The 15,523-nt window shown below is 38.4% G+C and overlaps 1 protein-coding gene across 7 annotated transcripts in view; it reads right to left on the bottom strand.

The window, feature by feature from the left end:
• The window catches only part of KIDINS220 (kinase D interacting substrate 220), an 88,328-nt gene that overhangs the window by 35,448 nt on the left and 37,357 nt on the right, over positions 1-15,523 (bottom strand). For all 7 annotated transcript variants that reach the window (XM_031466516.2, XM_031466519.2, XM_031466520.2 and 4 more), the window contains exons 18-22: positions 14,829-14,969; positions 13,874-14,117; positions 13,619-13,707; positions 12,019-12,163; positions 5,190-5,352 (exon numbers count right to left, since the gene is read on the bottom strand). In XM_031466516.2, coding sequence (XP_031322376.1) covers positions 5,190-5,352; positions 12,019-12,163; positions 13,619-13,707; positions 13,874-14,117; positions 14,829-14,969 — 782 coding nt within the window. The remainder of the gene's footprint in view (positions 1-5,189; positions 5,353-12,018; positions 12,164-13,618; positions 13,708-13,873; positions 14,118-14,828; positions 14,970-15,523) is intronic.

The following is a 15,523-nucleotide window of genomic DNA, read 5'->3' as shown; positions in this document are numbered from 1 at the left end:
TCAGCTGAATAAAGCAAGCAGATGTGTCATCAAATTGCTATAAAAATAAATGAGGCTTTTTATAGATTAAAAAAATTTTACTACTAGCGTTAAAAATACTATTTTCTGATTGTTTTTACCAAATCAGATTTCTTTAATAAAATAAATGAGTATCAATTATATACTGCTGCTTTTTGTCTGCTGTAAATAAAACTTTTTATTATTCAAATGACAAGCAATAGCACCAAAGAACTCAACTATAGTTAGCTGGACACAGTCATTTAAATTATCCTAACATATTCAAATATATGATTTTTCACTATGTTGGTCAAATTGTCTTCCTCTAGTTTTTCATTCGAAATCATCTTAAATTATTTTAAGTCAATTCCTTAATGAATTCTCAAAGATTCTTACTACATTGTCTTTTTTCTCTTCCTTCAACTGGCTATAAGATAGTCTTTGTTAAGTATTTGCAGGCATATAGGTTATATTTATTTGGGGGGGAAAAAAGGCATCTCAAGATCACCCTGAATCATACTTGGCAGGCCCACCAAGGGCTTAAGTCTAAAACAATAGATCAAGGGCAAAACAAAGTTCTCATTACCTCAGTGTAACTCTAGTACATAACATTCTATATTTATTTGAACAGAATTAAGCACTTCCTCTATAAAAATTCACTCAAGCTATTTTTATTATATGATTTAAAATACCCCCCTCAAAAACATTTCTCCAGCAAATGTTCTATCTCATAAACAGGGTGAAAAATTATCTTTAAACTCTAAGTGACATAATCTCTTTTGTCTGTAAGATACATTCTAATTAACCAAAAATGTAAACTTCTGAAAAGCTCCTTGAACAACTAGTCATATAAGTTTGAGATTCAAATGCTGGAAGTTCGGGTGCAAGTTTTAAGAGGCCAAGTAACTGTCTCAGAATAGTAGAAGAGTAGTTCTAGCCTGAAAAGTTTTCTATCATCTAGAAATCAATGTTTTAGTCTGATACTGATAAAACTTGTTAATCGGCTAAATTGTTTAAGCCATCCCATTTTAATTTTCTTCCAGTTGTTTCAAATATGTATGTTTTACCTCCAAACAGAATATAAGTTCCCCAACACTCAAGTATTTAGGGACAAAAGATAAGCTGTTAGAAAACAACGTGTGTGTGTGCGTGCGTGTGTGTGTTTGTGTGTGTGTGTGTGCACGTGTGTGTGGAGAGAGAGAGAAAGAAGGAGAGAGGAGGACACAGGAGGCAGTGAGAGTGCAAATAATAAAGCACTCAAAAGTAAAACCTTCATAATAAGCGGAACTGAATCAAGGTTATAAGGTGTTCTTTGGACTATTTTTGTTCTTGCAATCTTTTCGTAGGTTTGAAAGTATTTTCAAGTAGAAAAAAAATCTTAATTAAAAAATACATAAGTTCCTTCGGGGCATAAGATGCTTTTTATACTTGTCCCTCTGTGTTCCTCGGCCAGGCCCTGGAACACATAAAAGCACGAAGGACAACAATATAAGCTCTGACCCACTGCAAAAACTCACACTGAATACACCTTAAATGGAGAAAGTTAACTCGAATGGAGAAACAAAAATCAAGGGAAACCATCAGGTCTCTACACCTACTCATCTTGGTTTCTTTCAGAAAAGAAGAGGCAAGATTTCAGGAAGACAGGTTATATTCAAATGATATCTAAAACGATACTGAATTACTCTCATCCTTCTTGAATCCTCTGTCTTTCTGCCACTATCCCAGCAAAAAACTTAAACGGAAAACTCCAAAGCCATTACTTTCTAACTTAAAGTACTGCCAGTGAGTTAAAAGCTTAGTCTCATACAAACACGCTCAAAATTCTCTATATAGCTTAACAACATACAGAAGAAATAAATTATCTGCAAAGAAATCAGACACTGTGGATTTTTTTTAAAGTTTTTTAAAATACGTATGATTTCACTGAGTAACTCACTAACCCAAGAGGTGCAGACTCCAATCACACTTTTCATTGATGGACTGTGCCTCTTCCTTCCTATAGGACCTGAACTGGCCACCTGGACTTCGTGGTGTTCGTATATTGCGGCTCTCAAAACACGAGTGAACACGGCACCCTCTGCATCCACTTGTTCCATACCTTTTAGAGGTACTGGCTGTTCTGCCATTAGAATCAATCAATCAATCAGTCAAGTGTGGTCTGGGATTCATCCTGCTACCACGAAACAAAATGGTAGCTGGGAAGGGTATAGCTCAGCACTAGAGTGCATGCCTAGAATGCAGAAGGTTCTGGGTTCAATCCCCAGTATCTCCATTAAAAAATTAATAAAAATCTAATTTCCTCTCCCCCCAAAAAATAAAATAACAAAATAAAATTTTAAAAATAACACAATAGTAGGGTATTTTTTAAAGCTTTCAACAAAGCTATGTATGTATATATATATGTATATATATATATATATATACATATATATATACACGTAATGATTCCCAATTACATGTGGCACGTGTATAAAGGTTACTGAAAACTCACGAGTGCCCTAAGGAGCACAGCTCTCAGATTCATTTAATTTAAACTCTGTCCTCAAATAAAAATGTTAACAAAGCAACAAATATTTACTGAACCATCATTATGGAGAACGAAAGGAATGGGAAGAGGAAGATTTTACTAAGACCCAGGTACTTCATATTTGTATCCCTGCCTCTTTTCACTTGCTGAAATCACAGCATTTATATTTTAATTATTTACTGTGTCTCTTCCGCTGCTTAAAAATTTTTAACTCACAGAAAAGTTGAAAGAACAGGACAATTAACACCCAAATGCACCTCACCTCGTCTCACAAACTGTTAACACACATACATCTCGATACACCTATCTACCCCTCCCCCATACACGTATATGTACATGTAAACACACTCACATAACACATACGCTATACACAGATATACACATACGCATATCTATACACACACATATACTTTCTTTTGCCAAACCATCTAAAAGTGTATTTCACATCTAAATACTTCAACATGAATCTCCCCAAAACACCACTACCATACCTGAGGAAATTAACATTAATTCAAAAGCTCAAACTCCCCAAATGCCTGCCAAATGCCTGCCAAATGCCCTTCAACGCTCTATTTCTCTACTGACACAGATTCCAATCACACACTGCATTTTGGCTGTCGGGTTTCTTTAGTCTCCCCCAGTGGCCAATATGGAATCCAAGCCAGTTGTCTCATAGAATGTCCTCCATTCTGGACTCATCTGGCTGTTTCCTAATTAGAATCACAGTAAAACACGGCTGGCAACACCACCACATAGGTGACGTGGTACCTTCTACTGCATTTCATCCAGAGGCATCTGATGCCGTGCATCCCAGTAACAGTGTCAGGCTTGACTGCTTGATTAAAACTGTAGTGATGGCCAGATCTCTCCACTGCAAGGGCATTTCTTCTCTGCAATCATACCTAACCTGGGGAGTGATCTTTTGAAGCCATGTGCACCTCCTGTTCCCCTACAACTTTCTCCCAGTGATTCTGGCAACCACCGATGATCCTTGCTTGAATCAATTATTATACTGGGGATTAAAAATGATAATTTTTCTATGTCATTCATCCTTTCTACACATGAGCTGGCATTTCCTATGATTTAAAAACAACCAATTATTCCTTTTTTTTTCCTCTTCTAAGTAATACTATGGACTTGTCGATTTTTTTCCTGGTATGTTACAAACCGTTACTATCATTCCTCTTTGTGATTCTCAAATGGGCCCCCAAATTTGAAAGGCGCTCTGTCAAGCTAAGTCCTGTGCCCTCTGTAAGTCCTGCAGACCCCACTGTAAGTGAACACATCCTTCCTTGATTTCTGACGCAGCAATCCCCTGCTGATAAATTAGTTTAGCAGGCTCCCCTTGAGCTTTCCCTGCCTTACACCTGGAATCAGCCGTTGCTCCAAGGAGTCCCGGGACTCAGAAACCAAGATCCAGGCTCTGCGTGTGCTCCCCAGGGGCTGATATGAGCCCTATTCTGTACCAAACCCCAAAACTGTGCTCATCGAGCAGACTCATTATTATACAGCACCTGTGTTCTGATGCAAATGCTTACTCATGATATAAAAGAGTATTTTATTACCCAACCAAGGGAAAAACCAATCATGTATCTCATAATAAAAAGAAGATTTCTAAAACATCAAAGAGCAGAGCCAGCTCGGTGACACTGCGCTGCAGGCCATGGCAGTTGTGAGTCACTGCCATCTACCGGAACACCTACTTGGTGCAGCCCACATAGCTTAAACTCATTTAACTTATCATAAATCAAACAGCAAAACCCACAAGAGCTCAAGTCTGCAGACAAATCCTACAACCATCCTGTATATTCTAAAATCAGTTATTTACCTAGAAAATATTAGATAAAATATGTACGTGAAAAATGGGGACTGGAAAATAATGAAAACCACATGCTGACGATACTGTAAGAGAAATTATTTGGAATCTTTAAAGTTTTAATACATGAAGTCTACATTGAACGGTTTGCTAGATTTAATATTTTTATTTAGAGTTGTAACTGAAAACTTCAAAGGTATTAAGTTTCTGGTAAACAAAAAGGATAATTTTGTTTTGTGAATTTGACAAGAAAAAGTGGTAACTCTTAAAACGTGACATACTTGACACTTCACTGAGCCTTAATCTGTTTCCAGACAAAAAACCCTTTATCAGAAGTTGACTTTAAAATACTTCAAACGTCTGACTATAAAGTTCCTTTATTGTTTAATGCAAAGAATTTTCTCCAGCCAGTATTCACAGTTCCCTAAATCCCCCAGACACAAAGCTGTAAGACTCTCTGCACTAATGATTTGGAAAATGTAACCTCCTTAATGTTCTATGAAGACACTTAGGACAAAAAATAAAATGAGAATGAATAATGTTTTTAAGGTTTGCATTTTGTGTATATAAATACATAAAGCTAACATTAAACTTTTTTTAATCATATAGGTTACACTGAGAAAGGAAGACTATATCCAAACAAAGTTGTAAATTTTACATGATGGGATATGTACCTGTGCCAGTACAACTCTGAAATTGTAAAAGAATTAATGAGAATAATTAGTTGAATCCAGAACTATAGATTTTACACATATTATTTTGTATTCATTTTCATTTATATGCATTAATTTTCTTCTGAAAAGTCAACTTAATCCAAGATAAAGATATAGAGGTCAGAAAGAGTACCTTTCATAGATGGTTTTTAATGTCATTTGATCTGGAACACCCTCAGTCTCTTCCAAATATAATATGAGCCACGAGGTTCGGTACGGCCACTGCTCAGTAAGGTTGATCCAGCTAGCAAGCCTGTCCCAATTGAAACTTATCTGATTGGCTCTCAGTAATCGCCCTTTAAGGAATACAAAAACATTTTAAAACTAGTAAGCATGTAATGTTATATTAAGCAAAACATTTTGTATATTCACAAATAATTCAACTTTAAATCTTTTAAAGTTTGCCATTTAATTTACACTACAAATTCAAACCTAACATTTATATGGCTTCTATAATCCAAAGAGCTGTACTGGAAAGCTTCTGGGCTTAAACACAATTCTGTTTCATTCTAAAGTAATTTTCTGTGATTTGCCATTCGTGCTACACATGGCTCTGATGACATTATGCAGGCAAAAATCTTTCAGAACTATGTGCCAGACAGTCTCGACACTGCCCACAATCACACAGCAGAACACCAACGTACCCGTGATGGGCCCCATCCTCTGAAGCAGCATCTAAGAACCTCCTGACGGACCTTAAACAAATCCAAATATGCTAGCCCATTCCTGTTTTAGTTATGGGTAAACGTGCAACCCCAGGGACTTTCATTTTTATGGACTAAGAGCTGCCTATGTAAGTAGCCTACCAAGTGAATAATAATGTGTCTCTAAAATGAGTTCACATATATTTTTAAAATTCTGTCTATCGCTGAGGTTTTCTTAGGACTCTAATTCCGTGTTCTACCCCTGGGCGTGCCTACATTAGGACAGCTGCAATCCTTGAACTTTCACACCAGATGATCCGTTTCATTACGTCACCAATTGTTCTTTGATTTCAGTGGGATTCGGAGCTGCTGACATTGTTGCTTTTTACTTTTAAACACTGTCAGTTTTATTTCATCATTATCAGTTCAGTTTATATCTAGATTACAATATCTGTTTGGGTTCAGATATGAATAATCCCTTCCCTACCTCTAATAGATGCAGATATATATATAATTCCCCCATTCAGTTCTTCCCAAAACATCAGACCCTCATTCCCCCAGCAAATCTGTTTTATATGCAAACTACATTACCATCACTGGATTATTTTTCCCTGGAACGTGGGATCTGGTCTTCTGAATGAGTGACAGAGTTTTTACCTTCAATCCAAGTGAGCTACGGTCACATGTATTTGAGGGCTACAAAAACTCACTGGAGCATCACAATATTGAATACCTGATACACTGATGCTGGGGACAAAATGTTAACAAAATGGTACGGTCTCAGCCTTCATGGAGCTTACCTTCCAGAGGGGTAGACAGACAAATCAAACAAAAGGCATGAAATGAATTAATCACACATTGTGACAAGAGGAGGAGATCTACTCTTAGTAGAGTGTAAATAGGTTAACATAGAACTAAAAGGTTAAAAAAAAGAAACAGGTAGCTAGAGGCAAGACATTAAAATATACTTGTAACATTCACAATGTATTTCTTACATTTTTAAAGGTGAAAAGACTGGTGAAAAGACTTTTAGAACTGAACTGGAGACAGAAGTTACAACAATACATGTACTGACTTTTATCCCATAGTGACTGGGCTTGACCCCCAAATATTAATTTAATAATAACTTGCGGGAAGGCAGTGAAGACTTCAAATCGAACTACAGTTGCTTTACTGAGTTTTTAAAACTCACTCACTCAGGATGTTAGGGTTACTGATGACAGAGACAAAAGACTTACTCCACACCCAAGAACTCAAGAACGCACTGGGGGAGACGCACAGGTAAGAACGCAGTCACACTCCTGGACGGCTCTCCCGGAGACACACACATATCGCTACAGGGAAACACACTGCCCGCCAAGCCCAGACGCAGCACTTAAGGGAAGTGTCCTGATGCAGGAAACCACTAGAACAAAGCTGTGCAGGGTGAGGGTGAGTCAGCTGGTGAGGGACGGCTGAGGCAAGGGAAGAAAGTCAGGACATTCAAACGAGGGAACAGCAAACGCAGTCATGAACTCATGAAAGTGGCAGAAACAGAGCTGAAAAACTATTTTAAAAGTGTGAGTGAATAAAAATGATGGAAGTGTTCTAAGTGTTCCAGCATATAATAGTTATGAAATAGAGCCAAAATGAGGAAAAATTTTGCCCAATAAACATGCCTAAGGTTATTTTTTAATATTATCCTTCAAAATAATACAAGCAAACAAATATTAAATAAAGCACATTTGATAAAATAAAGCATAATGTTTAAGTAGAAACCCACTTAATTAAATACTCATGGATATTTTATATACTAAAGGCTCAAAATATTAATTCCATCCATTGCATAACTTTCCTAATAGCAGCACCCAGTTGCACAGTGTTCAACAGGTAATATCACACATTTTTACATATACAGGAGTGGGAGCTCCCAGAGGATAACCAACCTGCCCGGGGCTCGATCCCAAGTCTTGCCTTCAAATTCTATACAAATAAATTACTTATTTATCTATCCAAATAAATAAAATGTATTTCCCTATATACATCTAACTAGTGTTACCCAATTAAATGAAAAATTTACCATGAAAGCTATCAAAAATCCATTAAAATACAAAGGTTTAAATCTGTAGGTTATTTTTCAACATAACGCATTTATATTGAAACTAATGGCATTAAGATGCTTTCATGAAATGAAAAACTTACCTAGAAACTTTCATTTTCAGGCAGAGCTGTATTTGATAAAACTTAAAATACAGCAATATAGAAAGACTGGTATTAGAGAAATTCTTACATTTGAAACAAGGTTTTAGGAAAGTACTTTGGTTCTACTCTGAAATGTGTAAACATCATTATTTTTTAAATATATACCTAAATATCTGCTATTAAATGGCACTACCTTGGTCATTTTTAGAGTGCTCGAAAATCTGCAAACATAATCTAGAGTCCTTACCGCCACAGGGCTTGTTAGGCCCCACACGAACAGCCATTAGCTATTGCTCTGACATCACTCCCCACTACTCTCCCTTTGGTTCCCCAGACTCCAACCAGACTGGCCTCTGGATGTTCCTGGGATCCCACATCAGAGCATTTACACTTGCTGCTTCCTCTCCTCAGAATGCTTTTCTCCAGATATTTGTAAAGTTCAAAAGACCTCTTTATTCAGGTCTCTAATTCATTCAACGACAGAGCCCCATTGTGCTGGGTACTGAGAAAGAGAAGGAGAAAATAAACAACACAGGCAAAAATCCTGGCCATGTGGGTCTTATACTCTACTGAGGGGAGACAGACAAGAAACAAAACAAGTAAGTAAATGACATCATGCATTAGAAGGTGACCAAGTCTATGGAGTGAAATAAAGCAGGGAAGCAAGGAGTACCAAACAGGGAGGTGTTATTTTATATAAGATAACGAGGGATGGTCTCACTGAAAAGATGGTATTTAAGCAAAGACTTAAAACAAGATGAGAAAACCCATCATGCATCTCTCCAAAGAAAGATCCTTACAGGCAAGAGAACGAGCAAGTGCAAAGGCCCTGAGGCAGGAGCAGGCCTGACATTTTGAGGAGTCAGCAAAGAGGCTGGCAAGGGCTGGAAGAGGAAAGTAAATGAGGTACGTCAGGGAAAGGGCTGGAGACACGCAGATCAAAAAGGGCCTTGGAAGAAACTGTAAGGACTTAGATTTTTATTTTTAGTAAAACAGGTACAGATAATAATAGAGCTTTCAGCAGAGAAATAACATGATCGGCTTCTATTTTAGAAGGACTGCTGTGGCTGCCACATGGAGAGCAGATTGTAGGGGGGAAAGGACAGGAGCAGGGGGACCAGTTAGAAGGTTCTGCTGTAATTCATACAGCTGAGACCTAATGATGCAATGGACACAGGCAGGATGCTAGAAATAGGGAGAAGGGGTCAGGTTGTGGATACAGTCTGAAGATAGAGCAAAAGAATTTACTGCAGATTGGAGGTAGCATATGAAACAAAGGTATCAAGACTTTTTTGTCCAAGGAACTGGAAAAAGAGTTGCATTAACTATAGGTGGCTTAAGTTTGGGGTAGAGGACCTAAAGTTCAATTTTGGACATGTTAAGTATAAGACATATATTAGACACCATCAGGTATCAATGAGGCAGCTGGAGAGCAACAGGGCTGAAGATATGTATTTGAGTCTTCAGCATAAAGATGGTATATCTGGCCTAGACAGAAAGAGAAGAACCAAGGACTGAGCCAAGGGCATTCCAATGCTAAATGGTAAAGGGGAGGGGGAACTTTTATGGCATTCATCATTACATGATCTTTCTGCCTTTCCCAATAGGGCAAGAATTTATCTTGTTGGCTGCTTATCTCCACAATGCCTAGACCAATACCTGGCATATCTAGAGCCTCACTAAACATTTGTTAAGTGAGTACATAAATATCATTGATAAAATACTAAAATATTTCCATAGCAGAACATAATCAAGCATAATGAGGTCTGAAACCTCACTTAAAGGAATTTAGCTACAAAAGACTAAATATATTAGATACAACCTCAGTTGCAATATAGTTAGTTCCAGAGCATGCACTCCAACACCAATATAAAAACAAATTCCAGTGTAACTATCCTAACAGAGTTAACACTGATCAATATTACAAAGTGCCATTCAATACCATGCAAGGAAAGAAATAAATATTTTACAAACTAAATTACAAGTACTTACATTTATAAGCAAGCATTAACATGGTGGAGAGCAGAATTCCACGTGAGGAATTCAGTCACAAGACAATAATCTTTAATTTTATTATCAATATTTGTATTCCAAATATCACTTGAAAACTAAAAGAGCAATGTACAAAATCTGAATTTCAGTATTTTAAAATATAAGTTAATTAAGACATCCTATGTTCATGGATTGGGAGATTTAATACTGTTAAAATGTCAGTATCAGCCAATCTACAGATTCAATGAAACTCTGTCAAAATCCCAATGAAGTTTTTTGCAGAAATAGAAAAACCCATCATAAAATTCATATGGAATCTCAAGTGACCCAGAATAGCCAAAATAATCCTGAAAAAGAACAACAAAACTGGAGGACTCACATTTCCTGATTTCAAACTTACTTCAAAGCTAGAATAATCAAAACAGTGTGGTACTGACAAAATGCAGACCAAAAGAACAGAATAGTGAGCCCAGAAATAGAGCTTCACTATATGGTCAAATGATTTTTGACAAGGGTGACAAGACTATTCAATGGGGAAAGGACAGTCTTTTCAATACATGGTGCTCGGAAAACTGGATATCCACATGCAAAAGAATGAAGTCAAACTTACCTGATGCCACATACAAAAATGAACTTAAAATGGATCAAGGACCTAAATAAAAGGCTTAAAACAATAGAAAACATAGAACTAAAACTCATATTATTGGATTTAGCAATGATTTCTTGATATGACACCAAAGGCACAGGTAACAAAGGAAAAAACAGGGAAACTGAACTTAATAAAAATTTTTTAATTTTGTATATCAAAAGACACTATCCATAGAGCAAAAAGGCAACCCATGGAATAGAAGAAAATATATGAAAATTATATATATGAAAAGGGGTTAATATACAGAATATACAGAGAACTCCTAAAACTCAACAATAAAAAAAAAATCTGACTCAAAAATAGGCAAAGAACTTGAACAGACATTTCTATTAAGATGCATGAATGACCAATAAACATATGAAAAGATGCTCAACATTATTAATCATTAGAGAAATGCAAATCAAAACTACAACGAGATACCACCCCAAACCCACTAGGACAGCTACTATCAAAAGACCTGAAAACAACTAGGGTTGGTGAGGACGTGGAGAAACTGCAATGCTTGTTTACTGCTGATGTGAGAATGCAAAATGGTACAGCCATTATGGAAAAAAGTATGGAAGTGCCACCAAAAATTTAAAACAGAAACACCATATGATCCAGCAATTCTAATTCTGGGTACATACCAAAAAAGAATTGAAAGCAGGGTCTTGAAAACATATCTGTACACCCATGTACATGGTAGCTTTATTCACAACAGCTAAAAACGTGGAAGCAACCAACATGTCCACTGACAGATGAATGGATAAGGAAAACGTAGTATATACACACAATGAAACAATACTCAGCCTTAAAAAGGAAGAAAATTCTGACACAGGCTACAACATGGATGGACCTTGATAATATTATGCTAAATGAAATAAGCCAGTCACAAAAAGACAAATATTATATGATTCCACCTATATGAGATATTTAGAGTAGCTAAAATCACGCAGGCAGAAAGTCTAATGGTGGCTGCCAGGGGCTAGGAGAAGAGGAGAAGGGGCAGGAATACAGAGCTTTAGTTTCACAAGATGAGAAGAGTCAGGAGATGGATGCTGGTGACGGCTACATAACAATGTGAAAGTACTTAACACCAATCAACCGAACCTTTCAAAATGGTTAAGATGGTAAATTTTATGTTGTGTGTCCTTCATTTAACAATAAAGAAAAAATACGTATCATTTGAAAATGAAAACAGAAAAACAGCATTTTAACATTTAAGTTATAAAGTAATTATACTCAGTTATACAAGTTAGCATAAATTATTTTTATACAAAGAGAAAAACTGAACCTGAGATGAAATTAAAATTTTTTTAAATCAACAAGTTTTAAAATAATTGACTTTCATCGTCAAAACTAACATTGGTTTTTTAGACATACTTAACGCAAATAAAACCGGTATTCGGCAGTGTAAACATAAACACAGCAGATCACTCTGTTTCTGAAACTGAACTGCTTTGTTAATGTTAAAGCTTACCGTCTACCATACAAAATAGTAAGAAAACAAAAGTCACCTGTCACGGAGACGATATTCAGTAATCTCCTCATGGTCTGAGGGCTTATGTCACTGAACCAGTCCTCCGTAACCAGCAGTTTGGTAAGATCAAAGGACATCTGCCGTGTGATGGTCCGCTGCATCTGCCTTCTTCGGTAAGTATCCTGGAACAGAGAGTCGTCGATGAGAGTGACCCATACTTCAAGCCTGAGAACTGAAGGCTTTTTGAGAAGTACACGTTTATGACAACAACAAAAACAATCCAAAATTTTGTCAAAGAGGAAGATTATCTAGTAATAAAAAAAGTATTATTACTCCCTGAGGCGGAATATTTACAGAACAGTTATAAAGCCGTATTAGCAGCAACTACATCGAATGCTATGGTTTGGCTTCAGGTGCATTCTGATTTATAGCTGTACAGCCAGAGGAGGCTCAAGGCCTTGAAGATTATGAATGAGCAGAACTGTGTAAAGAAGTTTCAAAATTCAACTCAAACTCTTACGGGAGCTCAGTATTTATAGGAACCCTGAAATAATAAAGCAAGCAAACCCTTGTCTAGATTTAAGGATGCAGCATTTTGATTTTTAGGTTATTTTAAAATGTGTGACAACTATCTAAAGGGCACAGCAGCTCTAAGTGCCCTCGCATCTGCGTAAGAACGGAAGGCACTCCACCGACGGGGTGGGGTTGGGTAGGGAACCCCACCTAATTGGAGGAGGAACAGGCACAACAAAGGCGTGTTCTCATCCAAGGTCATGAAACAGGGGAATGTGGATGCGATCACAGGGAATCCAAGAGTTCAGACTCCCAGGAGAGAAATTCAAAACGGTAACTCATACCCTCCTTTTAATTTAGAGCCATCAATTGTCATTCATAATATCAGTTTTGCATCCATACTGGTATATGGTAGAGGCATAAAATCAAAGTATCACTAAAGCACATTTTTTCAAATGTAAAATGTTCCAATTTCACGTTAGCAATGAGGGGGGAGAAAACAATGCCAACGCCAGCCCAGCCCAGCCGTCCTTAAGTGGGGCTGTTACATCACTTCCCTGCAAGCGGACCTCCTCCTGTCTGTAACGCTCCCTTGTTCTTTGCACAGGAGGGTTCCCAGGACAGGGGAGGACAGGGAAACTACAAGGGGCTGGGAAGGGCTCAAAATCACTACGGGGACAGAAGAAAGAGCACACAGCTCACGAACATTCGGGAAGGAGGAAGGCCAACGGGAAGACGGCAAGGAATTTCCTCACACTAGAAGCCCCCTCTCCCTTACAGCCACGGTGGCAAGCGACACCCCGAGTGAACACAACCTGACTGGGAATGACCCCAGGGGCTCTCACCCTCGAGGATCATCTGGGGGCTTTAAAGTTTCTAACTCAGCATGTCTGGGGTCTGGAGTGGCACCTGGGCTGAGAACAGTCTGGGAGAGGACAGGGCCTCCTACATAATTTACAGTTATTAATGCTCTAGTTCAGACATTCCCTAAAAAGCCACCTGAAGCAGAAAGGACATCCAGTGATAACATTTACTGATGAGCTTCATGCAATGTTTACAAAAGATGAAGTTTTATATGAGGACTAACAATATGAACACAGGGCCCAAAACAAACGGCAGCTCACCCGTCTATTGAGGGCTGTCTTGCTACCGAGTTTTGTCATCTCTCCAAGGCTGTTCTGTGACACTCTTCTGTCAGCGTCCTCCTGTACCCCTGAGAAAATTCAGCAAGAGAGCACCATTTGTACTCAAAGTCTGCTGTAGGTGATATGTGAAGGGCAGTGAAACATGAACAGTATTTTTCACGGCAAAAGGAGATCCACCATAAAAGTCTATGGAACTACTCCAAACCCAAAGTACCCGAGGGACCTGATCCCTACCTGTACTGTCCGAGCACGGAATATCTCCATTAGTCGTCGAAGTTACGAGAAACTTTCTCGCACTGCTTAGTCCACGACTGTTGAGGAAAACGGGCAAATGGACGATGTTGCGCATGTAGTCATGCCCATTTATATTTGAGTCCCGGAGCACGCTGTTGAGGTTCTGGTTAATGGCCTTTATAATGATATGTGGATCACTTGCAAAAATGGCAATGAATGGGCCTTTTGAAAAGAGAACCCGGACCTGTGGTAGAAGAAATGTGTGTTTATGATGTAAATTTTAAATTATCACAGTAATAAAACATCTCTTCAAAATCTGTATTATCCTGTGGTGATGATATTTTTAAAATCACATTTCCTCTTCATCAAAATCTTATTCTATATGAAAACAAATTTCACTGATGTCTCAGTCTGGGATTTTTTTTCCCGTTGAACAATTTTTCGGTATGTGACAGTGAAAAAACTTTCAAAGAAAAGAATCCTGTTCTACTTTGAGAAACTTGCGGTCTGCCTAAGAGGCAAGATCAACACACGTGAGAAACGTCTGTGGATATACGTGCAGTGCTGAGCACACTGCTCTCTGCCTACAGCTACACACAGCTGCTTATCACGGACCTTACAGAGAGCCACTGATGCGCCCTACTTTGAAAAAAACTCCACAAATTCTGCAGGCTCCCTGCTCTCGCCTCTGTTCTAACCGGAACTACCTGCAGAGAAAAGCTGGGGTCACACTGTGGCCCTTAGGGACACTCTACTTATTCGTTCCTCACCCTGCCATTACGCCCAAATTGCTTAAATCTGTTTAAATTTACTTTCGCTATGTTCCTGCATAAAAGATGGTTGTTTTTACAAATGAAAAAGTAGTATTCAAATTCCACTTGAGATACTCATGAAGTTACTTCTCTCAGCTGCCACGTGGGTGACACCTGCAAGCTTTTAGATGGTTAAGACGTACGGTGTCCAGCATCTGGAGCACTTTGTCCTGCTCGCAGGCGTCCAGCCCGTCAATGATAACCACCAGCCTTGTCTGATTCTGAGTGAAGCTGTCAATGGTTTTTGCCATCCTGGCCATCAATTCCACTTCACACTTAAGGACCTGTGCAAAAGAAAGGGCAGGCAGGGCTGAAGACAGGGGAGAGCTAGGCACAGTTCCTAAAAGCCTGAGAGAAAGCGACCTAACAGGAGGGAAAGAAATCCAAGGGCCTCGCTGTCAGCTGCGGTGGGTCCACCGTACAAAGTGACTTCACTAAATTAGAGCTTTCCACCCTTACCATGAGGTAGGCACTGTCACATCCATTTTAAAAGGACAAACTTGGTTGAGTGACTTACGTGGCAAGATCACATGCTCTGAATGTCAGAAGACAGATCTGAACGCAAATCCACAGGATCTAAACACCACACTACAGCCGGCTCCCTGGTGGCACGTGACCTTGATCAAAGGATGGGGCTGCAGATATTGTATCAAGTCCCTTTTCATTATAAAAGTATGATCCTATCTTAGTATGTGTTGGTGGTTCAGTCTGCTACTGGGCGCTGGAGGATCCTGTACTATTAGGTCGTAATGACCACCTCTGGAGTAATCTGACAGCTCCTTTGAGTATCGTATAAAAGTCTGTTTTATAAAAACATGTTATTGTTACAACTTTTCCA

The sequence above is a fragment of the Camelus dromedarius genome, chromosome 15 (genome assembly GCF_036321535.1).
Source record: "Camelus dromedarius isolate mCamDro1 chromosome 15, mCamDro1.pat, whole genome shotgun sequence".
Taxonomy (NCBI): Eukaryota; Metazoa; Chordata; class Mammalia; order Artiodactyla; family Camelidae; genus Camelus; species Camelus dromedarius.
The sequence above is the reverse complement of the archived record's forward strand: the minus strand, read 5'-3'. Positions and strand labels throughout refer to the sequence as shown.